The sequence below is a fragment of the Bos javanicus genome, chromosome 3 (assembly GCF_032452875.1).
Source record: "Bos javanicus breed banteng chromosome 3, ARS-OSU_banteng_1.0, whole genome shotgun sequence".
Taxonomy (NCBI): Eukaryota; Metazoa; Chordata; class Mammalia; order Artiodactyla; family Bovidae; genus Bos; species Bos javanicus.
Genome location: NC_083870.1, coordinates 10041310 through 10068264, shown reverse-complemented (window position 1 = coordinate 10068264; position 26955 = coordinate 10041310). Strand labels below are relative to the sequence as shown.

Genomic DNA, 26955 nt, shown 5'->3' with positions numbered 1-26955 from the left:
CAGTCTTGACAATCATATTTTAAATGTTTAATAGCCACACAAGGCTAGTGACTATTATATTGTACAACACAATTATAGAACTTTTCCATAATTGCAGAAAGTTCTATTGGACAGTATCAATCTAGAATAATGAAAGAAATGTGCATTCTTTAGGTGTCAATCAGAATTGCTCACCTATCTTATTAAGCTCTTGGTAGGCACTAGGCAGCAGAAATGTCCAAATTTTAACATTTGACAAGAGTATGTGCTGCATGAAATCTGTAATGGTAATAAAGGAGAGTTCCATACACCTTAACAATCCACAGGGCAGGAGATCAACTCAAGGAAGTCTCTCTTCCTTTACAGTAAATGAAGGCTCCTAACCGAGATCCAAGGGCTTGCCAAGTGACTCAGTGGTACAGAATCTGCCTGCCAATGCAGGAGCCACAGGGGACTCAGGTTTGATCCCTGGGTCAGGAAGATCTCTGGAGGAGAAAATGGCAACCCACTGCAGTATTCTTGCCAGGATAATCCCATGGACAGGGGAGCCTGGCTGACTACAGTCCATGGGATATAAAGAGTTGGACATGACAGAGTGACTGAACATACACGCACGCAATCAAGACCCAAATAGCCAGCCACCCCAACCTCCATGTGGGGATTTTCAGTGGAGGATCTATCACTGAATTTTAGCAAGACTAAAATTTCCTTGAAGATGGTTTGCAAAAACTGTTTTCTAAAAACAGCTGAAGGAAAGAAAGATAAAAATCAAAGTTACAAAGTAAATCCCCTCACTCTTTCATTCAACCAAAATATATTGAACAGGAATGCATGTTACACTTTGTACCTGAAAACATTTTCAAAATAGATTTTACCAATCTCCTGGGCCTCAGAAACAAATATCAATAATGCACCCAAAAAATATCTGCTTTTAAGTAGCATAATTTTCTAGTGAAACCACCAGAGGAAAATGGTTGCGAGATGTCCCCTAAGTAGCTGAAAAAGTTGGCTGGCTATATATAAGCATTAGATATAAGGCAATTAGATTGAATGTATTACCTGCCAAAAACGATGATTTGGGATTTAGAGAAGTTGAAATCAAGCCACTCTGTTTTCCAGTAAGACAGAGAGGCCATTTCTGGTTAGCAACAATAAAATTATATCACCAGCATAGAGAATAGTTATTTTTATACTTTTCATAATAGGGGTATATGCAGTTAGATCATGCACAAATTGTTTCAAATCGTTAAGAAACAAATTAAAAAGAAGGACTGGAGGAAGCAGAGGCAGAACACATTCCCATTTCTTGAAGACTGAAATTATTATCTGATCTATTAGACCGTTCTCATGAATGTTTGCTGTGGTCGAAAGCTCAGGTTGAACATAAACATTTGTTATCAGATCTTGCATCCCAGCTGTGTTGAATGTCTTCCATTTGGCCTTCTCCATCTCCCCTCCACACTTCTTCCCCACTGCTTTGTGCCCTCAGAAGACTGAACTGTCTGAGCTGCATCAATAGGCTCCCTTTCCCTCTGACTTCTGGAGGAGTTCAGCCAATGGGAGGCATTAGCAGGAGAAGAGAGGATGAGAAGATAGAAAGGTTAGACTATCTGTCCCCCATTCCCTCCCTGCCTGGCCACTGGGGGTTGATTCCATTCTCTAAACAAAGGCTGTCTATGTCAGGCAGCCTTCTCTATATAGCTGTACTCTTAGAATTTCAGTAAACCCTCACTTTCTTTGATCATTCAGGCTTGTGAGTTGCAATGTACCCATGGTACTACAGCAACCCTTGTAGATTTTTCCTTAACCTCGCCCATACCTTTGTATATAGTTCCTTTCTTACCTTCCCTTTTGTTATTCAGTTTGTATGGACTATCTCTTTATAAGCACTGATTGATACACTAGTCCATTACTAGTTTTTATGCACAAACACCAAATCAAGGTCAGTTATATCTATAAGCAATGTTAAAGCTATTCTTGACAGATTTTTTCCAACACATAATAGCAAGGTTAGTGATGGAATATTTTACCTAAACCCAACCTTGTTCCTCATAGAAAATATTAGTCAGGGGGGAAAAAACAGAACTATAATTTATGAAAGACAAAACCAGCACAACATTTATATGAAAAGTCTACCAAAATAATGTCTTTATGACTTGATAGAGCAATACTGTCCTTTTCTAAGACGCAGGGGAAGGAAGGCTTCAACCAGGTAAAATTAATGAGAGTAAGCCAATTAGCTCCCAATCAGAGCAGAATTTGAGCAGTTCTGGTAGTGGTAAGTCTTCAGAAAGCACTTTGTAATCAAAGCACTACATGAGGAAGTAAAACCAGAATCTAACTGGAGATGAGACTCATTCTCCCAAAGATTTGTGTAATTGTTCTTGACTTGAAGGCCTTGCAGCTGCCCTACCTACCACCATGCTGCAGGGAATGAACAAAAGCACAGTCAAGCAAACTTGCTTTCAAATCTTTCTAAGTCAAATCGTTTATAAAGTGGAAAACATCTCCCAAGTAGAGTAGTTGTGAGGGTCAAACGGAAAAACAGATATTAAAATACCTAGCACAGGGATGTCCCTTGTGGATCAGTGGTTAAGAATCCACCTTCCAATGCAGGGGACACAAGTTTGACCCCTGGTGGGGGAACTAGCATCCCACATGCTGTGGGGCGACTAAGCCCACAGGCCCCAACTAGAGAAGCCAGTGCACCGCAAGGAAAGATCCTGCATGCCACAGTGAAGATCCTGAGTGCCGCAACTAAGAGCCAACGCAGCCAGATAAACAAATGAATACTTTAATTAATTAATAAAATACCTAGCACAGCCTCTGATGCATTAAAAGTTGCTTAACAAATGGAAATTCCAAAACAAAATCAACAAAAGGAAACCAAAGACTTATAACTCAAGACCAGCCTGAAAATCAGCAAGTGGGTCAGCGGGAAAATAAAAGGTTGTTGATAAAGTATCCACTCTCCCCCTCCCAAGTCTCCCATGTGTCATGAACATTATTTTGAGGAACTTTGTAATGGATGAATTTCCTTCTCAAGGGGACTTAAGAATTATTCTCATTCCCTGCGCTGGAAGAGCTTCTACTTTTTTTCTTCCACCATTTTATGTTTTGACGGTAATTAACTTTTTTTTCCCCAGTGCACCATAGTGATCATTTCTTGCTATCACAAACTACCCCAAAGGCCAACAGAGTTCAAGTAGGTACTAGACTCAAGTAGGCAACTCATTGGTAGCCATGGTGCCCTCCCAACTGGCCAAGAATTCCCCTGGTACCTTGTTTTAGAATTGTCCTAAATGGGGGACTTCCCTGGCAGTCCAGTGGTTAATACACTGCGTTTCCAATGCAGGGGACATAGGTTTGATCCCTGGTCAGGGAACTAAGATCCTACATGTGGTATGACAAAAAATGATAGGTAGATAGATAGATAGAAATGTCCTAAATGTAGTGCCCAGCTGCGTCCTCTTCTACATTTTTTGAGACCATACCATCTGAGTAATTAAACATTGCCTTTGTCTGGGTTGATAACATTGACAATCCAGATGATCATCATTTTCTCACAAAAGGGGTATCTTCTTTTGTGTGTCCTGGGTTGTGTCAGAGACAGCTTACTGACTCTACATCTGAGTGGCATTCATATTTCAGCAGAACCTGAAGGAAATGGGACTAAGAACAGGTTATTTTGACAAGTGGGAGAGGAAGAGTATTCCAAAGACTCAGCTGGTACACAATGTGCTGCTAAAAAAAATCAATGAAAGCACATACAAAAGACCCCTGAAGACAAATCAGCTCAGAAAGCCTGCCCTATCCCTGGAGTTGGCTTATAGCTCCCTATCCCTGCTATCATGGACCCAGTTTCCCCAGCTTTCCTAATCCTGAAATTGTTGCTCCACTATCCCATGGCCAAGGTCCAAGTGGATTCCTCAGTGAAATGTTACATAGTGAAGAGAGCCAACTCAACTCCAGAAGAACACCGGCCATGTGCCAGGCATTGCACAGCATATTTTTATATGTATTATCTCTGTTAACCATTATGGTAATCACATAAAATATACAACGTAACTCTTATTTCACAGGTACAGAAACAAATATTTTGAGATGCTAAACAACTTGCCCAAAGTTAAGTTTTAGAATTATAATTGCACCAGATCTCCCTGTTCCCATTCTCATTCCTCCATTCTGCCACACGTTCATCAAGGACTTCATCTATTATTCAGCATCTTTATATACAGCTGTGGAGATAATGTGTCACATACCTATAATACATTATCTTCTCTCCATCATTAGTTCTTCAACTTGTACACAAAGGTATGGAGATAGTATCGATGACTTTCAGAAATCCATGTAACCCAAGGTACTGCATCCTCCTTTGCTATAATTTACTAGAAATAGCTGGAATCTTAGTAATAAACACCTATATTTGTCATCTACTGCTACATAATAAGCCATCCCAAAATTAATGGCTTAAAACAATTATTTACTATATCTCATGATTCTGTGAGTATTAGGGCCATTCTTTATTGGCCTGGGCTCACTCATGAAGCCACATTTAGCTGATGGGTTGGTTGGGTTCAGGGTTAAACTGGGACAGTTTTAGGTGACTGGGCTAATCTCTCCACATGGTCCTTCACTAGATTTCTTCACAGCACGGTGATCTCAGGGCAGCTTCCAAGAAGACAAAGACCAGTGTAAAAGCACTTTTAAGCCTCAACTTGCATCACATGTGATGATGTTCCACTAATCAAAGTAAGTCTTATGGCTGAGTATAAAGTCATTGTGTACCCAGGGGCATGGATACCATAGGGCACAATTTATTGAGGCCTATTACTATAATGAGGAACCACAGTATTCCCCTTGGCCCTACCGATTCACATTTCTCTTATTTGAAAAATTGACTACTCCTCCCTCAACTATCAAGATCTCCTCCAATCATGTCATCAAACCATAGGTCCTGGATCTCCCGATCTGGCTCAGGTCTAGATGTGCTTAAGGCTTCTCAGGTGCAGTCCCTCGTGAAGCTTCTCAGGTGTGGCTTCACATCATTCAGAGACCCACGGACTGAAAAAATAACTCATCTTCTCCACACATACCCAGCATGCAACTGAGAATGGAACACCCAATAGGCACTCCCATTCACAAGGGGGAGGACCAGGGAGCCACACAGCAGTCACTGGTCCATTCAGTTCAGTTCAGTCGTTCAGTCGTGTCCGACTCTTTACGACCCCATGGACCACAGCACGCCAGGCCTCCCTGTCTATCACCAACTCCCAGAATCCACCCAAAACCACGTCCATTGTGTCGGTGATGCCATCCAACCATCTCATCCTCTGTCATCCCCTTCTCCTCCTGCCCTCAATCTTTCCCAGCATCAGAGTCTTTTCAAATGGGTCAGCTCTCCACATCAGGTGGCCAAAGTATTGGAGTTTCAGCTTCAACATCAGTCCCTCCAATGAATATCCAGGACTAATCTCCTTTAGGATGGACTGGTTGGATCTCCTTGCAGCCCAAAGGACTCTTAAGAGTCTTCTCCAACACCACAGTTCAAAAGCATCAATTCTTCGGCACTTAGCTTTCTTCACAGTCCGACTCTCACATCCATACATGACCACTGGAAAAACCATAGCCTTGACTAGATGGACCTTTGTTGACAAAGTAATGTCTCTGCTTTTTAATATGCTGTCTAGGTTGGTCATAACTTTCCTTTCAAGGAGCAAGCGTCTTTTAATTTCATGGCTGCAATCACCATCCGCAGTGATTTTGGAGCCCCAAAAAATAAAGTCTGACACTGTTTTGACTATTTCCCCATCTATTTGCCATGAAGTGATGGGACCAGATGCCATGATCTTCGTTTTCTGAATGTTGAGCTTTAAGCCAACTTTTTCACTCTCCTCTTTCACTTTCATCAAGAGGCTCTTTAGGTCCTCTTCACTTTCTGCCATAAGGGTGATGTCGTCTGCATATCTGAGGTTATTGATATGTCTCCTGGCAACCTTGATTCCAGCTTGTGCTTCTTCCAGTCCAGCATTTCTCATGATGTACTCTGCATATAAGTTAAATAAGCAGGGTGACAATCTACAGCCTTGACGTACTCCTTTTCCTATTTGGAACCAGTCTGTTGTTCCATGTCCAGTTCTAACTGTTGCTTCCTGACCTGCATACAGGTTTCTCAAGAGGCAAGTCAGGTGGCCTGGTATTCCCATCTCTTTCAGAATTTTCCACAGTTTCTTGTGATCCACACAGTCAAAGGCTTTGGCATAGTCAATAAAGCAGAAATAGATGTTTTTCTGGAACTCTCTTGCTTTTTCGATGATCCAGCAGATGTTGGCAATTTGATGACTGGTTCCTCTGCCTTTTCTAAAACCAGCTTGAACATCTGGAAGTTCACGGTTCATGTATTGCTGAAGCCTGGCTTGGAGAATTTTGAGCATTACTTTACTAGCTTGTGAGATGAGTACAATTGTGCAGTAGTTTGAGCATTCTTTGGCATTGCCTTTCTTTGGGATTGGAATGAAAACTAACCTTTTCCAGTCCTGTGGCCACTGCTGAGTTTTCCAAATTTGCTGGCATATTGAATGCAGTACTTTCACAGCATCATCTTTCAGGATTTGAAATAGCTCAACTGGAATTCCATCACCTCCACTAGCTTTGTTCGTAGTGATGCTTTCTAAGGCCCACTTGACTTCACATTCCAGGATGTCTGGCTCTAGGTGAGTGATCACACCATTGTGATTATCTGGCTCGTGAAGATCTTTTTTGTACAGTTCTTCTGTGTATTCTTGCCACCTCTTCTTAATATCTTCTGCTTCTGTTAGGTCCATACCATTTCTGTTCTTTACTGAGCCCATCTTTGCATGAAATGTTCCCTTGGTATCTCTAATTTTCTTGAAGAGATCTCTAGTCTTTCCCATTCTATTGTTTTCCTCTATTTCTTTGCACTGATCACTGAGGAAGGCTTTCTTATCTCTCCTTGCTATTCTTTGGAACTCTGCATTCAAATGGGTATATCTTTCCTTTTCTCCTTTGCTTTTTGCTTCTCTTCTTTTCACAGCTATTTGTAAGGCCTCCTCAGACAGCCATTTTGCTTTTTTGCATTTCTTTTTCTTGGGAATGGTCTTGCTCCCTGTCTCCTGTACAATGTCATCAACCTCCATCCATAGTTCATCAGGCACTCTATCTATCAGATCTAGTCCCTTAAATCTATTTCTCACTTCCACTGTATAGTCATAAGGGATTTGATTTAGGTCATACCTGAATGGTCTAGTGGTTTTCCCCACTTTCTTCAATTTAACTGAATTTGGCAATAAGGAATTCATGATCTGAGCCACAATCCACTCCTGGTCTTGTTTTTGATGACTGTATAGAGCTTCTCCATCTTTGGCTGCAAAGGATATAATCAATCTGATTTCAGTGTTGACCATCTGGTGATGTACATGTGTAGAGTCTTCTCCTGTGTTGTTGGAAGAGGCTGTGTGCTATGACCTGGTCCATAGCAATTCTGAAATCCAGGCAGGCAAATGTTGTAGAGCCTCCTACTCTGATTATGGGAAATGGTTCTTTGCTAGAGCCTAGTTCTATTCCCTGAAAGTAGTTAGCTCTGCCCTCTGAAATGGTGTTCCTTTTCAATAAGAAATAGCATTGTCTGCAGCTGAGTAATTTTCTCAGCTTCCTTCCTGCACCATTTAGTCTGCTGCTGCTGCTGCTAAGTCACTTTAGTCGTGTCCAACTCTGTGTGACCCCATGGACGGCAGCCCACCAGGCTCCCCTGTTCCTGGGATTCTCCAGGCAAGAACACTGGAGTGGGTTGCCATTTCCTTCTCCAATGCATGAAAGTGAAAAGTGAAAGGGAAGTCACTCAGTCATGTCTGACTCCCAGCGACCCCATGGACTGCAGCCTACCAAGCTCCTCCATCCATGGGATTTTCCAGGCAAGAGTACTGGAGTGGGGTGCCATTGCCTTCTCCAACCATTTAGTCTAAACTGGTCCAGTTCCTTGAAAAACTTCATGGGCTTCCCATGTACAAGGTTACAGTCCATTTCATTACAGAAAATCTATACTAACAATTATTTTTAAGACTCGGCTCTACTTTGGCCAGCATGTCAAGGTCCTATGGGGAAAATGCCCTTAAGATTCTTAGAAGTCCTTTTATCTGTCTAAGAGAGTAGAGTAGGCAACATTTAAAATCTTACTGTGGTCTTCACAAAGTGTTACAGCCACATTCTTGATTTGATCTGTATCCTCTGGTCATTTCTTACTTTGAGAATTTTTGGCCAGTTGAAAACACTAGAAATGTGAAATTTTGAAACTTCATTTCCCAGCTCAGTGTATCGTGGGGCCCTCTATATGTGCTGTAAATTCTGCTTATAATTATAGCAGTTCTTTCTTTAGCTCATCCCTCTCTTCTCATATCCCGTTATATATAACATTTTAAAAATCTAATTGACCCCCCCCTCAACATTATAAATGGAAATCTTAAGTCAAATCCACAACTTCATGAAGTACGTTTTCTATCCTCCAGATTATCGGTGGTGACAGTATTGTCAGTTGGGTCACTACTAAGTACTACGGGTGTCCTTTATCAACTGCCAGCAGCAGCTTCCTCTCAGGTCTTCCAGACTCCACCAGCATTCTGCTTGCAGTCACCATAACCTCCCACCAGACACTCAGTCCCAAGGCCAATGCTACATAATTTAGGCTTTTATTACAGCAATGTGCAAATTCTGGATATCAATTTTTATATCAGCTTTCCATCTCTGTAGCAAATGTATCCAAAATGTAGTAACCTCATGATTATTATTATTCCATCAGTTAACTGGATTCTTCTTCTGCAGGTCATGCCTTTGCTCACTGATGCAACTGAATTCAGCTAACGGAGGTTGCCCTCAGGGACTGGATTCAAGTAGCCTCTCCTATCATACAGTATTTAATTCCAAGCTTCTTCACTGCATGGTGATCTCAGGGTTCTAGGAGGACAAGCCTCAATGTGCAAGTACTTAATCAAATCTCTGCTTCCATCACAATTGTTTATATTCATTTGCCAAAGTAAGTCACGTGGATGAGGCCAATGTCAATGTAATAGAAGAATATATAAGGGTGTGGGTACTGGTAGGTATAAATCACTGGGGTCACGGCTACGATAATTGTCTATAGCAGTAAAATGTAAGTTTTGTGGGGTTTTTTTCTGTATCTTTATTCAAGTGTATAGCCCAATATATTTCATTTACCTAGGCATATCTAGTATATATTTGCTTAATTGAATTGAAGAAGCACAGAGTTCTGGAAACAAAAGGATAAAAAAGGATAAGACTACTATATCCTTGAAGATCCAAAATACTATAAAACAAAGCCAACCAGTAAAAAACCTTTCTTCCCACCATCTTTCCACATTCTTATGAATCAACTATATTTCTGGCCAAACATGGTCTTTAGAGTATCATGAATTTCATATGAATAATTCATTAATCCTATTTCTGTTATGGTTATAATCAATCTTAGAAATAAATTCCATATGAATATGAAATTTTTCTGATCCTAAATAACTGTTTGAACATCAGAATAATAATATAATGTATATCATATTTGTATAAGAGGAAGAGAATTGAACAGAATTATTGGTATTTCAAACCCAGTATTTGAATTTTTGCTAAGATCAGACATGAAACTTGATCTGTCTTTCTCATCTGGGGATATAGGTATATTTAGTTTTTCACTAAAATAAAGAGAATTAGGAATGTGTTTTAATGGCCTCTAAGGTCTTTCCATCAATCATTTTCTCCAGAAGAGGTTGGGATTTTTCATCAACAGTAGTGGGTAATGACGAACACATTTTGAGACTGGTTCTTGATTAATGATTTCTTGCCTTCAAGGACTGAGAGACTATAAAATCTGTACTAAAAGGCATATTCTTCCCTTGCTACCAATTGTGATTCTAAGAATCCAGACATGTTTGCACTGTTTTTCCCCCATGAAGCAGAATATCCTATCAAAGTATAACAAGAGGATTCACTGAGACTTTTATTTGCATGTGGTAGTTTTCTGTTCTGTTTGTTTGCTTACTTGCTTGTTATACTATTAACCTTCTGCCTAAGTTTCCAGTCCTAGCGCTGCAAGTAACCTTCCTAACCCAATCTATGGGGCCACAGAAAGAATTCGTGAGCCTATTCTTTGGGACCAGATGGGGTCACTAAAGAACTCCAAGCCGAGGGCAGAGAGGAAAAGGTATCCCTGTTGGTCTCTGATTGAAAGACCTAGGACCAATTAGTCCTGAAGTATGTAGAACCTACTGCGATGATGATCATGAGAGCCAGTGTTTATTGATCTTGCTATGCCCTGCGTGGTTCAAAGCACTTTACGTGGATTAACTCATTTAATCCTCACAAGCCTATGAGGTAGGTGTTATGATTATCTAGACTTTACAAAGGAGGGTACTGAGGTGTAAAGCAATTTCTTCAGGGTTAGACAGCTTTAAATGGCAGAATCCGATTTGAACCCACCACCAGCACTATCGCTTCAAAGACAACGGCCTCATGCCAAAATCAAAATTCCTTCCTGCATCCATGACCTTAATATTGTACCTTCAGCACCAAGTCACTTGCATTTATACACCTATGATGTAGGTTGATCTACTTGTCTGATGATTTACCAAGTTGTTAACAGAAAGGCCATTACAGAAGCCTCTGGCAAGTCATATAAGGCCAATGAATCTTAGCCTAGGTTCTTTTATCCTTGATTGACTGGGCATCTACACTCTCCTGGAACTTGAATGGGATTGGTACCCAGACCCTTACCTCCCAAAATACCTCTCAGCCTCCAATCCTACAGAGACAGAGCTGGAACTCTCATGAGCCATGCACCCTCCTCAGCCACCAACGCTATGTCCTGCCCAACATGCAGTTGGTTAAAATCTGTTTCCTGAAGATGTCAGGACCTGTGGTAGACATCGAATATATAGACCTGCATAGAGGAAGCTTTCAGCCCCCACGTCCCTGCCTTCCAGTTTGAGAAACAGGATTAATTTGGGGGAAATACAAACCTGGAAGTAATTAGAGGGGATGTTTTAGAAAAATTCTAACTAAACCACCTTTCTAGTCCCTTCCAATCCCATTCCCATCCTCTTAATTTCTCTCTAAGGAGAGCATTTATTAGTTTGATTTCAAAACACACACTTGTACCTGTAATTACTATATAATGTCTGTTTACTTTTTTAAACGAAAATGAATTTAAATTAATCTTGTTTTGTGAATTTCAAGGCACCCCCTGAGATAAATGAAGACACTCCAGGGTGTCATCAAACCAGTGCTGGGAATCCTTGCTCTAAAAAGTAGAGAAACAAGCTCATTAAACCTTCAAGAAGCCAGAGGGGAGAAATGTATATAGATATAAAGATAGAGACTGCACGTTAGAGAGAGATTTTATACGTGTATTATTCACTTATATACACATACACGCACGCACACACAAATACATATCAAAAGTGGTGCAACAAAGTGCGGTTATCTTTAGGTGAACTGTCTGTTGCAAACTTAGCATCAATGCCTCTCAGTATTAAGACCATTCTACCACAGAGGAGATGCTGGGAACAGTCTTTCCGAAAGAGAGAAGAGGCCATTCTTTTCCAGAGACAGGCAGATGGGAAAGCAGATAAGAAGTTCAGAACAGCAAACAGGTGAATCTCTTGAGTTTCCCCACATTAGTGCCACAGACTGAGATAACTGGTGGGAATTTTCCAGAAGTTCTTGAGCTTTATAGTGGAGTGGCTTCCAGGCGAGGTGTCTGAGAGCCTCTCACTTAGATGTCACAGGCTAGGATCTCTAGGGACCTTTCCTAGGACACCCCCTCTGACAGGTGTGTAAACCTCTAATTTCTTGTATCACTTCCCTTCGTACTTGGAAAATATAGTGTGTCTTCTCTTTGAACACTAATATAAATAGGTAATAAGTAATCATTTTTTTCCTTTTTGTGTGTATATATGTTAATGCTTTTTTTAGTATTCAACTTTTTATTTTATATATTTTCTTGGCCACACCACAAGGTACAAGGTATGTGGGATCTTTGTTCCCCAACCAGGGATTGAACTAGCACTCACTATATTGGAAACACAGAGTCTTAACCACTGGACCACCAGGGAAGTCCCTATATGTTAGTGCTTTTAAAATAAAGATATGGTACTTATATAATAAGGGCTTTCCAGGTGGTCCTAGTGATAAAAGAACCCGCCGGCCAATGCAGGAGACCTAAGACACACGGGTTTGATCCCTGGGTCGGGAAGATACTCTGGAGGAAGGCATGGCAACCCACTCCAGTATTCTTGCCTGGTGAGTCCCATGGACAGAGGGGCCTGGAGGGCTACAGTCCAAAAGGTCGCAGAGTCAGACACAACGGAGACAACTTAGCACAGCACTGCTGCTGCCGCCGCTAAGTCACTTCAGTCGTGTCTAACTCTGTGCGACCCCAGAGACGTCAGCCCACCAGGCTCTCCTGCCCCTGGGATTCTCCAGGCAGGAACACTGGAGTGGGTTGCCATTTCCTTCTCCAATGCATGAAAGTGAAAAAGTGAAAGTGAAGCCGCTCAGTTGTGTCTGACTCTTAGCGACCCCATGGACTGCAGCCCACCAGGCTTCTCCACCCCTGGGATTTTCCAGGCAAGAGTACTGGAGAGGGGTGCCATTGCCTTCTCCTAGCACAGCACAGCACACATTTATATTATAAAGCTATAAATGCTTTCAAATATTTTTGATATGTGATGTAATAAATGTTTTCATAGAGATGCTAAAGAAGAAGGATACAAAACATAATTGTAAGGGCACAGGGAAGGCTTCCTAGAGAGAGTGGTGTGGTCCAAACTGAATCTTGAGGGAGGAGAGGAGTTGATGCAGGGTCCAGGTAAGAACAGGACAGGTGAAGGGAACAGCGTGTGCAGAGGTACAAGAGAGGGCTCTGCTCTGCACCGCGTGTTGGAGACTCGCACTGACTCCAAGAAATGAGGTAAGATGAGGCTAAAGAGAGAAGCAAAGGCCTCATTCCAGAGGGATTTTTATGGCAGTCTACAAATGTCGGGATTTTTTTTTTTTTCTTCTTGAAGGCAATAGGAGTTACTGAAGAGCTGGGAATGTCAAGGCTGTGTTCTGCAAAGAAGCACCCTAGCTTCATAGAGGGAAAGTGTGAACAGGCAGAAATAGTGGAGGCCATGGGGGTGATGGTTCCTAAGGGGATTCCAGAAGGATGGGATGTGGATGGGAGGAAGTCCCACTGGAGGGATAAGGGGATGTTGAGGTGGTCCAATGGGTTCTTCTCCTCTTCCCCAAATGGCAAGGAGGCTGGGACACTTAAGGATGATAAATCAGGCAATTTCAGTCCTGCTTGGAACATACTTTAAAGGCGGAAACAGTAGAAAGTGATGTTTCAAGAATTTCTCCAGAAAGGAAATCAAGGAGCCAAGCCCTTCCTGGAACAAAAACAGGAAATTCACAATACACATCTAAACATATTTTTTTGGATAGCTCCCTAACCAGTGGAGAAAGCAACAGATTGTTCCAACCGGGGACACTAAGTGTCTGGAACTGACCTCAGGCATTTATCCAGGCCAGTCATGTCTCTTGAGGCCTTTTTCCCTGTGCTAATTGTGGGCTCCTGTGCCCACTGCCCTGCTCATCCAAAGACACCTGGAGATGTCAGGAACCACCTCTTATGACCAGGCTGTTTTAGGCGCTACTGATAACTGTCCCACAGAAGGGAAGACAGAGCTGCGGGATGAAAGGTCTCTCAACAGGGCTTCCTTCTCAGGCAGAGGTGTGCATATAAGCCACCTGGGATCCCACAGGTCTGGGAGGGGGCCTAAGATCCTGCATTTTTCACAAGCTCCCAGGCCATGTGATACTGCTCAGCTGTGCACAACACTTTGAGAAGCACTAGTCTACAAGTGGTCAGAGGATAAGCCAGGAAGGTGGGGAGGTGCCTAGTGGGAATAAGACAATGATAATTCCTATGCTCCACTGATTCATTGTATTTGTCACATCTGCCCTGGAAAATGGACCCACGTGATCTAGAGTTTTAAAGACTGGGAGACTTAAAGGGGAAAAGAGACAAGAAATAAGACCACACTTTAGAAATCTCAAAAGTCTAGTATTGCAACCAGCATATTAAAAATAAAACAAGTAAATAAGGCATCTGTATTAGTTTTCTATTACTGTATGATCAATTGCCACAAGCTTAGTGGCTAAAAAAAATACCCATTTGTTAACTCACAGTTCTGAGATCAGAAGTCCAACTACAGGTTAGCCGGATCCTCCGCTCAGGGTCTCATCGGGCTGAAATGAAGAAGACAGCCAGGCTGTACCTCACAATGGAGGCCCGAGTCCTCTAAGCTCATCCGTTTGGCAGAGTTCACTTCCTTGAAGTTGTAAGATGGAAGCCTCTGCTTTCTTAGTAGCTGTCAACGGGGAATCAGCTCCCAGAGCCACCTTGCTGAGTGGCCCCCTTTTGCCATGTTTTGTGACATAATCATAGGAGTGATATCCCCTCATCAAAGTGTATAGTTCATTTGGGCCCATCTTAGAATTCCACTAACCACAGCATCCTATGACCACACTTCACATTAGAGACATTAGAGATACTCCCATCGGTCTCTAAATCATGTTATGATGATGGTGATGGCAGCAGCAACTTCCACTTGTGAACACCAATTGTGTGCCAGCATTTTGCCAGGTTTTAACATATTTCTACCTTATTTGACCCTATCAATAATCCTTAATAATCTATATCATTATAGACATCTGAAATGGAGACTTAGAAATTTAAAGTAATTTGGGCCAGGTCACATAGTTTAGCGACCCAGTGATGTTTGATAGTATGAGGATTTCATATATATTTATTTATATTCACCTGTGTGTGTGTGCATGTCAGTCTCTCAGTCATGTGACTCTTTGTGACCCCATAGGCTGTAGTTCACCAGGCTCCTCTGCCCATGGGATTTTCCAGGCAAGGATACTGGAATGGGTTGCCATTTCCTTCTCCAGGGGATCTTCCTGACCCAGAGAACAAACACAGGTTTCCTGCATTGCAGGCAGATTCGTTGCTGTCTGAGCCACCAGGGAAGCCCATATACATATAAATATATATATATATATATATATATATATATATATATATATATAAAACTGAAAATATATATATGAAATATATATATATCTGCATCATTTGCTGTATATCTGAAACACTGTAAATCAACTGTATTTCATTTTTTAAAAAGAAAAAAAGATAATGATTCCATCACTGCTGAAAATTTTCTCATTCCCTTTCTAGCTTATTGTCCTTCCCACACAGAGGCAACCATTATTCTGATTTCTATCACCACAGATTTACTTTGCCAGGCCTTAAACTTCACACACAGAAGATCATACTTACGTTCTTGTTGTGTCTGACTCCTTTTGCTCAGCTTAATGCTTTTGAGATTCATCCAATGTTACTTTTATCTTGTTACTTGTTACTTTTATCAGTAGTTATTTCCTTTTACTGCTAAATAATATTCTATTTTATGGATGTGTATCACAGTTTGTTTATGGATGCTTTCCTGTTGGTGAATATTGGTTTTCCTGACATTTTTTGATTATTATGAATAAAGCTTCTAAGAACATTCTTCTACAAGTGTATTAGTAGACAAATGATTTTGTTCTCTTGAGTAATTCTTAGGAACAGAATTACTGGATCACAGGGAGGTGTATATTTAACTTTATAAGCAACTGTAGAAAAGTTTTCCAAAATAGTTGTACAATTTTACACTCCTACCACCAGTGTATGAGAGCTCCAACAGTCCCTTTTCTTTGCCAATATTTGGCATTATCAGTCATTTTAATTTTAGCCATGCTGAAACTCCAATACTTTGGCCGCCTGATGAGAAGAGCTGATTCATTGGAAAAGACCCTGCTGCAGGGAAATATTGAGGGCAGGAGGAGAAGGGGACGACAGAGGATGAGATGGTTGGATGGCATCACTGACTCAATGAACATGGGTTTGAGTGGACTCCGGGAGTTGGTGATGGACAGGGAGGCCTGGCGTGCTGTGATTCATGGGGTCGCAAAGAGTCGGACACGACTGAGCGACTGAACTGACCTGAACTGAGTGGGTATATTACTGTGGTTATGATTTGCACTTCTCTGATGACTACTGATGTAGGGACCCTTTTCAGGTAAGTATTGGCCTTTTCTATATAGTCTTTTAAGAAGTGTCCAAGTCCCCTGCCCAGTTTTTATTGGGTTAGTTTCTACTTCTTAGTTACAGGGGATTGAGTCCTAGTCTGGACCAACTGAATGACTCAATGAGCTGAGTTTCCTCACCTAGAAAGAGTGAGGTTAAACCAGAAGATCTCTGAGGTTCTTTCTGATTTTTACACTTATGCTGTGAAAAGTACAATGCCAAGATTTTCAGTAATTTCTTCCCTCTGGATCCAAGGGAAAGCAGTTTATAGAGCATGAATCCTGGAAGTAAGATAGTTTACCAAAACTATTCTCATCTCAAAGGTGTCTCTTACTGAGCACTCCCTCTTCTCTGATTCTGCTCTCACTTGAGAGTACTGAACAGCTTTGCAAAAACTAAAGCCCAGTCCCCAATTCCCTCTTTATCTCTAACCCCACCTAATCATAGCTTCCAGTATAAGACCTCCCCCTAATATCCCAACATGGTCTCAAGTGTGCTCCTGGAATGGTCTAAAGGAAAAACAGAATTTTAAGTGCCATGAAGGTGATAGAATTGTCAGAAAGTATATGAAATCAACTAGTAAGTTGTGAGCTATCTGTCACGGTATGTTCTGTAACAGTATAAAAATCAAAATACAAAAAAGACAGAAGAAGAAGGAGTGGGAGACAGAGAGAGAGAAACAGGGAAAAGCTATCAGTGCCATCTTGTGGAAAGACCTATATTAAAATGTCCAAGGTAATCTGGCCACACCCCAGATCACGTCAGAGCCTGTACACTCAATACCAATGTGTACCCAGTAGACGGCAGGATAGCATCACCATTCATTTATAGCACCGGTGATGGTTGATAGGGAGTCCATTCCAATTCCTTGCTTCCTGTGCCAGGGCCAGTTATTAAATTATTTGTATATCATCCATAACTATATGAACACCACATAAAACCCACATACCTCCAATACCATATTTACAAACTCACACCCAAACTATTCTGTTTGGTTCCTACATACAGTACGGTTCTCCAAATGTAGAAAATGTGCATGGACCTATCACAACAATCCATCCCCCAAACACACACACACACACACACACAAACACACACACACACACACTTAGACCGCAGTTGTTTAGAGTATAACTCTTTCTTTGAAAAATAAACTTGATTTTATTTCACTTCTTAAGATTATTAGCAATTATTTCTCAGGACTTCCTTGATGATCCAGTGGTTAAAATTCTGTGCTTCTACTGCTGGGGGAGGGGATGGTGGAGAGGGCATGGGTTAGATCCCTGGTCTGGGAACTAAGATCCCACATGCTATTATGCATAGTAGAAAAGAAAAATTATTTCTCTTCTTTCCTTTTATTTGAATATTCCCATCTGTACTGGTTTCCTATTGCCACATAAGAAATTATCCCAAAATTTGATGGCTTAAAATATTAAGTATTTATTATCTCAGAGTTTCTATGCATGAGAAATTCAAGGGAGGCTTAACTGGGTGATTCTGGCTCAGGGATCCATGAGGCTATTATCAAGATGTTGGGCAGGTAGTCTAAGGTCTTGATGGAGCCAGAAGATCCACTTCTAAAATAGCCAGTCCCCTTCCACGAGGTTGATACAAAGCCTCCCGCATGGATCTCCCATGAGACTCCTCACAACACAGCAGCTGGCTTCTCCCACAAAAGAGCAAGTTAAAAACCATAATGTCCTTTATGACTTTACCTAAGAAGTCACATAGATAGGTAAAGTCATAAAGGGCTTCCCTGGTGGCTCTGACAGTAAAGATCTGCCTGCAGTGCAGGAGACATGGGTTCCATCCCTGGGTAGCGAAGATACCCTCAAGAAAGGAATGGCTACCCACTGTAGTATTCTTGCCTGGAGAATTCCACTGACAGAAGAGACTGGTGGGCTACAGTCCATAGGGTCACAAAGAGTCAGTCACGACTGATCGATTTGCAGTCACTGCAAATGTCCACTTAGGTTTGCCTTCTCTCTTCCATTCAGGAAGTCACATACCATCATTTCCACAAAATCCTGTTGATGACACAAACCAGCCCTAACAATGTGGGAAAGGATTACACAAGACATGAAGTGGTTCCCTAGGGGGGAGTATCTTTAAGGCTGGCTACCACACCATCCCTTCTTAAACTCAGTTTCCACATCATAGGGTCCCACGTCTGAACTGTGTTAAGACAAAAGATCAGAACACTTAAGACACTGGGAGCTCTGGCTGCAGTCTAAGGGCCACAGGAACACAAATCCAAGCAACCCTCTGCCTTGGTAAGACACAGGGACTCACTTGGAGGAAGGAATTCTCTGACTCTGGCTTCAGCTCCAATTGCCGCTGGAATCAAGCCATCAGGGAACTGAGGCTTCGCCATCAAAGAGGACAAAGTCAAAACATTCTTATCAGCTGGGGAAGTGGGAGGTAGAGAGCCCTAAAACCATTATATTGGACTTTCAAAGAATGCTATTTCCAGCTTTTCACAACAGACAGTGAACAAAACGGAAGGAAGACCCTGTCCTCCTAAGTCTGTGCTGGTGCTTCCAATCCAAGCTTACCTTTCCCCTACTGACTTCTTTTGTGCTTGTTGTTGCGACCCCATGGACTACAGTCCACCAGGCTCCTCTGTCCATGGAATTTCCCAGGCAAAAATACAGGAGTAGGTTGCCATTTCCTTCTCCAGGGGATCATCCCAACCCAGGGATTGAACTCACGTCTCCTGCACTGCAGATTCTTTAATGCTGAGCCACTGGGGAAGCCCTTGTCATAGTCTGCTTGTCTCAAATTGCAACTCTTTACTATTCCTGAATAAACTCATTTTGCTGGTGAAAAAAAAAAGATACAAACATCCATTGTCACATAGCCCCGGAGACTTGCCTACACTCCCAGAAATGTACTTTCACAGTCTTGCATATACATATTTTTTCATTCATTTAACATTTTTGAGCACCGTGTATGAGGCTCTATATTAGATGTATGAAATTCAAAGATGGAATGACACAAACAGATAACCCTAATTCAATAAACTAACTGCTCTACCAGGAGTACATATTTATATAAAATGAGATGGGGATAGAGATTAAATTTTCCTGAAGGTCAGGTAACACTTTACAGAAGAGTAAAGAAAAGAAGCTCAGTATTGCCTGGGGCTGGGGCCTACGTGTGGGAAGCAGACATTGTTTTAGTTGCAAGAATCCTAGCCAAGAAACCACCATAAAGGAGTTTTTCTTTCAGTGTGAGGCCCCGGGCCCAAGACAGAAAATTAAATAGTATTCTTGACAAGGGGACATAGACCAAGGCAGAGACTCAAGCAGGGTCTGTTAAAAGCGAGAGGCAGAGCAATAGAGACGGAGGAGGAATTTCTACAAAGGAAGCCCAAAAGGGGTTAATGGATGCACTTCAACCCCTGCAGAGACCCCATAGGAATCTCTGTCTCCCCTAGAAATGTCTTCTCTCTGGAAAAGATGGGCTTTGCCCTGGCTCTCAAGGAGGCAAGGAATGGGCATAAGGAGGTGGGGAGAGATGTGGAAAATTTTTCTCTAATGAGTGAGGGAGAGAAGAAAGGACAGCAAGGAGAAGGAACTAAGAAAAGTTCAATCTGAAAGGAGCAAGTGCCTCTTGTCACTGAGGGAGTGCAATCAGAAATGCTGAGCTAGGGGTTGACTGAAGTTGCTGGGAGGAGAGACGGGGTAACGTGGCCGAGAGGCATAGTGGGAACACACCGGGATGGGCTAGAAAGAGCCGGGGCGAGTTGTGCAGGAAATGGGAGTGCAGACAGGAAGGACTTAATCAGGGCTGTGATTGTTCAGAAGAAAGGGAAAGGGTAGATCTGGAAGCTCCTGGAACCTGAGGAGAATAGGTGGAGGCAATGCTTCAGTTGCCAGGATAAATGGTTAAGTGCGCTTTCCACGGGGTCAGAGCAGGCTTTGATCTTCGGAGGAAGAAAATTTCCTTTTCATTTTGCTGGAACCAAGTGTGTGGGTGAGAGTAGATAGGGACAGGGAGGGGTGTATGTCTTCATGGTTCCCTGGGCTTGGAATGAGACAGATCTTGGCTCAACCAGCCCAGCTACTTACTAGCTGTGTGTGCTTAGGTAAGTTAACCAACTTCTTTAAGCCTCATGTGCAGAAGGGATATAAAATTACCTTCCTCGTGAGGCTCTTCCAGAAAGCACCTGGCCCGGGGCCTGGTTTGTAGGCAAATTCAATAACAGTTAACTATTTTCATAATTACAATTAGTCTGATTACTAGAAGCACATTGTTCAAAGGAGGATATGAAACATTGAGATCACAGTTAAGACACTGTGTTCAAATCTACTTCCCCACCTTCTATGAATGACACATATAAACTCTAGCCTCTCCAGGGAAGGGTGACTCACAGAACCTGGGACTTAGGAAACATGAAGAGAAATTAAGAAATCCTGCAACTGTTGAAAATAAATAAATTAATTAAATAAAATAAAGAAATCCTGCAACTGTTTAACCCAGCTGAGGGGCATGAGGATGGTTATGTAAAGAAGCAGTAACCTTCTGTTTAACTTTAGAATACAATACTGTTTTGTTAAAGATTCCGGAGCTAAAGTGCTAGGCTTCAAATCCCCTTCCATCAGTTATCTCTTGGTCAAGTTCCTGAACCTCTCCAGAGCTTTAGTGTTCTCATCTGTAAAACAGAGTTAATTAGATTACCTACCACATAAGATTATTGTGGCAATTATATCAGTTAATACATGTAAAGTACTTAGGATATTACCTGACACATAGTAAATGTTCAATTTGTTAATCCTTTTAAGTTGTTGTCTTTGTTGTTGTTGTTATATAATTACTACCCCGGGTAAGATTTCAGGGCACCAGATGGCGGCAACACGGTTGTGTGTTTGTTTTTAATAATTCCAGCAGCGGAAAAATGAGAAGAGTCCCCTGTACAACAGTGATTCTCCCTTACTGGACAAGTTCTAAAAGTCACTGATAATGACTTGTCAGAGTCACTGTAGAGGGAATTCCTTCCTTAAGGATGATGTAGATTTACCATCTCTTAAACTCTTGGGCATCCACTGTGACGAAAATTATGAGAGCCAGGCTCTTGGGGGCTGGGGCAGATGGCCAGTGGTGCAATAACTCCCAAAGACCGCCAGGGAGCAGCAGAGCTCGACCCGGGGTTGCTTCATCCACAGAAAACAATTACTGAATTCCTTCTAGGTTTTCCTTCTTAGCTGTTTCTGCGGCCCACCAATCTCCGTGCGCACCGCTGCAGTAATCCCGCCCATTACTGACAATCCAACCAATCAACGAGTGTCCTGCTTGGGGCCGTATAGCTCCTCGCGGTCACTCAGAGCCAGGAGTTCAGCATTCTAGCCCCGCCCCCCAGGCGGCTTGGCCAATCCCCCGCGGCGGCGCAGGACGTCGCCCAGGATCTGTCCCAGAGACCACGTGGTCCCAGGAGGCGCCACTGCCTGGTAGGTGGAGGGTTACCCGGCCTGAAGGCGGGTGGGCGGAGCGGGACCGACCGGCTTCACCGCCGGTGACTTGCTGTCCTGTGCCCTCTTTCAGCCATGGGCGTGCAGCCCCCCAACTTCTCGTGGGTGCTGCCCCGCCGGCTGGCGGGGCTGGCGCTGCCCCGGCTCCCCGCCCACTACCAGTTCCTGCTGGACCAAGGTGTACGGCATCTGGTGTCACTGACGGAGCGCGGGCCCCCGCACAGCGACAGCTGCCCCGGCCTCACCCTGCACCGACTGCGCATCCCAGACTTCTGCCCGCCGGGCCCAGAGCAGATCGACCGCTTCGTGAAGATCGTCGACGAGGCCAACGCCAGGGGAGAGGTCAGCGGGCGGCGTCAGTGCGGGGAGGGAGGGGCTTGGGAGGAGTCAGCGGGGACACTCGGAGCTGCGGACGTCAGGGCCAGGATTAATTTAACTGGGTTCCAGGAGAAAGATTGGAGGAAGATGGTGAGGCCAGAAGACCACTGTAACCATTACACCAGTACAGAAAGCCAAAGCTGTAAGAGGGAGGAGTAAAAAGAGGGCCCAGCGAGAGAATTGGGTTTGAGGAGAGGCAACAAAGAACCAGCTAAGTTCTTCTGAGTTGAGAAGGAGAAAGGGTGGACAGACTTTCTCTGGAAAGAAAGGGAGAGATTGGGGTTGAAGTCAAGGGCTATTGAGCAGACTCCAGAGCAAGGTTCTGTCCAAATGTGATGGAGCCTCTTTTAAAAAGGTAAACAGAAGCAGGAGAAATTCGTCTTGATAGTATAATTTAACCCAGTAAGTCCAAAATATTCTTTCAATATATAAGCAATATAAAATAAATTCTTAACCAGATATTTTCACTCTTCAATACCCTACATCTTTAAAACTTGGTTGTATTTCACGAATGAGGGGCGGGAGAGTGTTAGGAATGTGTCGAGCTCCACCCCACCCAGCTCCCCCTTCGCAGGCGGTGGCAGTGCACTGTGCCCTGGGCTTTGGCCGCACTGGCACCATGCTGGCCTGTTACCTGGTGAAGGAGCGGGGCCTGGCTGCCGGAGACGCCATCGCTGAGATCCGGCGCCTTCGACCCGGCTCCATCGAGACCTATGAGCAAGAGAAGGCGGTCTTCCAGTTCTACCAGCGAACGAAATAAGGGGCCTCCGTACCCTTCTGCCAGGCCCCCGCAGCCCTGATCTGTGCGTTAGATGGGGCCAGAGACGCAGAAGTGGGCTAAGAGTGCTAAGCTCTCCAGTACCCAGCTGGCTCAAGAGACTGAAGGAGCCCTTCCCTGCAGGCAGGACCTGGTAGGAGGAACGGCTGGAGCTGCACTGATGTGGGGGGTCCCTCTGCTGCTGCCTTGAATAAATAACTTAAAGAACAGCTCGCATTGCATAGCACTTTACAGTTTACAGAGTGCTCCCACACATCAACTTTTTTGAGCTTCTCAGTTGCTGCTGCTGCTGCTAAGTCTCTTCAGTCATGTCCGACTCTGTGCGACCCCATAGTCGGAAGCCCACCAGGCTCCCCCGTCCCTGGGATTCTCCAGGCAAGAACACTGGAGTGGGTTGAGCTTCTCAGTAGCCCTGTAATAAACAAACAGCTGGCTTCCCGGGTAGCTCAGCCAGTAAAGAATCTGCTTGCAATGTGGGAGACCTGGGTTCAGTACCTGGTTTGGGAAGATCCCCTCCGGAGGGCATGGCAACCTACTCTGGTATTCTTGCCTGGAGAATCCCCATGGACAGAAGAGCCTGGGGGGCTACAGTCCACGGGGTCGCAAAGAGTCGGATACGACTGAGCGAGTAAGCACAGCACAGCACAAAGGAAAAGCAGAAACCATCCCTGTTCTTTGGATGAGGTGACCAAAGCTCAGAAAGCTCCAAGGTCACACTTCTGGAAAGTAGAAGTGTGGGCCAGGACTATAGCAGGCATTTTCAGCCTTTTAAAGATGCTGAAACTCTTATATATCTGCCCTCTGAAAATATTTGATATGTCTTCTGGGGAACTGGTCGGTGAAAAGGAAACCAGTCCCTGGCAAGCCAGGGTCTCTGATGCTGGCAAGCCAGGAGGGCACCTGTGGACACAGCCCTTCAGTCCTGCCCACATGCCCCATGTGTGTCAGCCCTTGAGCCCTGTTGAGACAATGAAGGCCTGCATGCTGTGTTCACAGAGAATCACCATCTCCGTCTCCCTGGGTCTGGGCACCTCTCCCCAGCCTTAGGCTGCTCGGCTCACCTGTGACCTCCAATCCATTATGCTGCCCCACAGTCTGAGGCTGAGGAGTGCCGGAACCCAGCCTCTCTGGACAGAGGACATTAGATGGTTAAATGAAGACATTCAGGGCTATGAACCTTGGCCATGTTTCTGAGATGTTACCTTTACTTCCTGCATTGAATCCCACCCTGCCAGCACCACCACCACCACGCCTGCAGCTTCAAGAGACAGGATGAGTGGGATGGACTAGGCAGGTGAACATTTTTTGCTTTAACTCCAGTCTGAGTTCCTGTCTTCTCTTCTCTTGGTCAGCTAGATCAGGTAAGGATTCATCATGAAATGTGTACTCCGTGCCTGTGGGCCAGGCTTTGTTAGAAGCTGGGACTCTCCAGCTGTAGAACATGTAATTCACAGCCTCGAGGAGGTGGGTTCAACAGAGTCCAACCACAGAGAACAGGTATTATGACAGACACACATTCCATCCAGTGGGACATAGAAGAGGAGAGGGTTCCTCCATAGAGCCCATTCTTTGTAGCCTAGCCACCACTAGCCCCAGGCCACCCACTCCTCACTGCATCTTCCTTCCACTGCTGCCCCCTCAACTCTGCCCTCCTCCAACTCTTAGACAAAAGGAATATTCGCCAGTTCAGTTCAGTTGCTCAGTCATGTCTAACTCTTTGTGACCCCATGGACTGCAGCATGCCAGGCCTCCCTGTCCATCACCAACTCCCGGAGCTTACTCAAATTCATGTCCATTGAGCTGGTGATCCCATCCAACCATCTCATCCTCTGTCGTCCCCTTCTCCTCCTGCCTTCACTCTTTCCCAGCATCAGGGTCTTTTCTAATGAGTCAGTTCTTCACATCAGGTGGCCAAAATATTGGAGTTTCAACTTCAGCATCAGTACTTCCAATGAATATTCAGGACTGATTTCCTTTAGGATTGACTGGTTTGATCTCCTTGCTGTCCAAGAGACTCTCAAGAGTCTTCTCCAACCCACAGTTCAAAAACATCAATCCAACTCTTAGACAAAAGGAATATTTGCCAGAGTCTTGCCAATCTCACTCCTAAGTGAGAGAAAAGCTGTAAAGTGCCCTAGCCATCCCCCTCACCCCCCACTTTTTCCTCTGTGTGTCAAATCTAGGTAATCAGTTTCTTCATTCTGTTCCCTTGGCCCCCACCCAGCTTACTCAGGTGAGGGCATCTCTCAAAGAGAAGAAACCACAATTCCAAGCATTCAGGCCAAAACAGAAGAGTGAAAAATAGATGACAAGAAGCACTGAAGCCCTTACCCTCCTCCCATCAGAGTCTCCTCTTCCCTGCCCTCCCCCAACAGCATGGCCCATTCTATTTCCTGATGCAAACCAGGGCCTCCTTCCAAAGGGGTGTATTGAGTGTGTGTGTGCATGAAGGCAGTGGGAAAGGAATGGTGTGAACAGCCCACTTCCTGGATCTGTTCCCTCCGATTACCGGGATTGGAGGAAAGCAGGGAGGCTTGAAGCTGCACTCTGGAGTTCCAGCCTATGGAGGTCACACAACCACTGTTCATTCTTTCTGCCCCTCCATTCCTATCTTACCCCATCTCCCCAGATCCTCTGCACTGCAAGCAAAGAACCTGCCCCTCCCTTCCTCCCAAGCCTCCTTCAAAGGAGAGAAAATTTTTCTAACGCCATTAAAGCCCTGTGTGCAGCCTCCATCCCCATAATTTAAGCGGGTCTCCTCTGCCTCAAGAGTTCCACAGGGAAATAAACATATAATTATGTGCTTAAGGAAATCAGTTTTTAAATAACTAAGGGTTGACTTGAGATGAAAAACTCTGCCCTTCTCCTTCTGTCTACCTTGGGAGGTGAGCCCGAGTCTCCCTTTGGGCTCATTCCCACCCCCCAGTTTTTTGCCTTCCCACCACCCCCTCTTCTGTGTATGGCCACCAGTGAGGGATCGCAGGCTAGCCGTGACCCTTCCCCATCCTCCCCCACAGTGTGATAACAGGTGAGACGAACAAGCAACCTCCTTTGACAGAATCTCCATGTCAGTCAGACCAGGCTTGCTCAACTCCAGCACTGCTGACACTCAGGGCTGGGCAGCTCTTTGCTGTGCTCTGTGAGAAAATTAGCAAGACCCCTGACATTTACCTGGGCCTCCCTGGTGGCTCAGATGGTAAAGCGTCTGCCTGCAATATGGGAGACCCAGGTTTGATCCCTGGGTCGGGAAGATCCTCTGAAGATGGAAATGGCAACCCACTCCAGTACCCTTGCCTGGAAGATCCCATGGATGAAGGAGCCTCGTATGCTACAGTCCATGGGGTCGCAAAAAGTTGGACACGACTGAGCGACTTCACTTTCCTTTCCTGACATTTACCTATTAGATGCCGGAAGCATCCCCACCCACCCCCCCTCCACAAAAAATGTGACAACAGAAAGTGTCCTCAGACATTATCAAATGCCCCCTGGGAGGACAGAGTTGGCGCAGTTGAGAACCACTGCATCAGACTGACAAGCAGCAGGCACAGGCTTTCACTTCCTATGGGAGGTGAGGTGGGGACATGCACGGGGGTTTCTCCTGTGGATTCACACATCTTGATGGAGAGTGGGCCAATCAGATGCCACCACACACCATTACTTCTTCAAGCAATGTTTGGTACCCGGCCCCAGTCCCTCTCGTCTTCCCAGGCTAGGTTTCCAAGAGGGTGATAGACACTCTTAACTTGCTACACTCAGGAGGGCTTTATTCTCAATGAGTTGCTGGTGGGCGTTGCTTTAATGTCGGCTTCCACCCTCATGTTTTTTAAGTTTCACTCGTATTTATTCTCTGGCAGATCTGAGTTCCCTGCTGAATGGAGGCTTTTCCATGTGGAAAACTTGCCCCCATATCACTTGGGTTCCTCTTCGCCTCTTGGGTTCCTCTTCACCTCTTGGGTTCCTCTCCCAGGAAATTGTTCTGAAGCAGAAGTAGCTGGAGTCAGGACAGGAGCCCTTCTCTGAGACCTTTCCTCCCCAGCCTGGTTCTCCCACCTCTACTTCACCTGAGCACACCTGGACTGGGGTCCGCTTGCTCTCTGGGCTGCAGTTTCCATTACCTCCCACTGCAGAGACAGGCTTACATCCTGTGTACTCAC

At 44.2% G+C, this 26955-nt stretch overlaps 1 protein-coding gene and 1 long non-coding RNA gene across 2 annotated transcripts; one reads left to right on the top strand and one right to left on the bottom strand.

Annotated features, from left to right (window-relative positions):
• Positions 1-18999: 18999 nt before the first annotated feature.
• On the bottom strand, positions 19000-21981 carry LOC133238713 (uncharacterized). The gene is made up of 2 exons (XR_009733605.1): positions 21891-21981; positions 19000-20831 (listed from the first exon to the last, which is right to left on the bottom strand). It is a non-coding gene; the product is annotated as an uncharacterized LOC133238713 (long non-coding RNA).
• Positions 21521-23022, top strand: DUSP23 (dual specificity phosphatase 23). The gene is made up of 3 exons (XM_061402111.1): positions 21521-21624; positions 21719-21987; positions 22598-23022. The coding sequence occupies exons 2-3, from the start codon at positions 21721-21723 to the stop codon at positions 22781-22783; spliced, it is 453 nt and encodes a 150-aa protein (XP_061258095.1). The 5' UTR covers positions 21521-21624; positions 21719-21720; the 3' UTR covers positions 22784-23022.
• The last annotated feature ends 3933 nt before the right edge of the window (positions 23023-26955 follow it).

Bases quoted from the DNA above. Each gene is read 5' to 3' on its own strand.
- DUSP23 (XM_061402111.1), top strand. From the start codon at position 21,721: ATGGGCGTGCAGCCCCCCAACTTCTCGTGGGTGCTGCCCCGCCGGCTG. The intron at 21,988-22,597 runs GTCAGCGGGCGG...CCCCCTTCGCAG, and splicing joins AGGCCAACGCCAGGGGAGAG to GCGGTGGCAGTGCACTGTGC.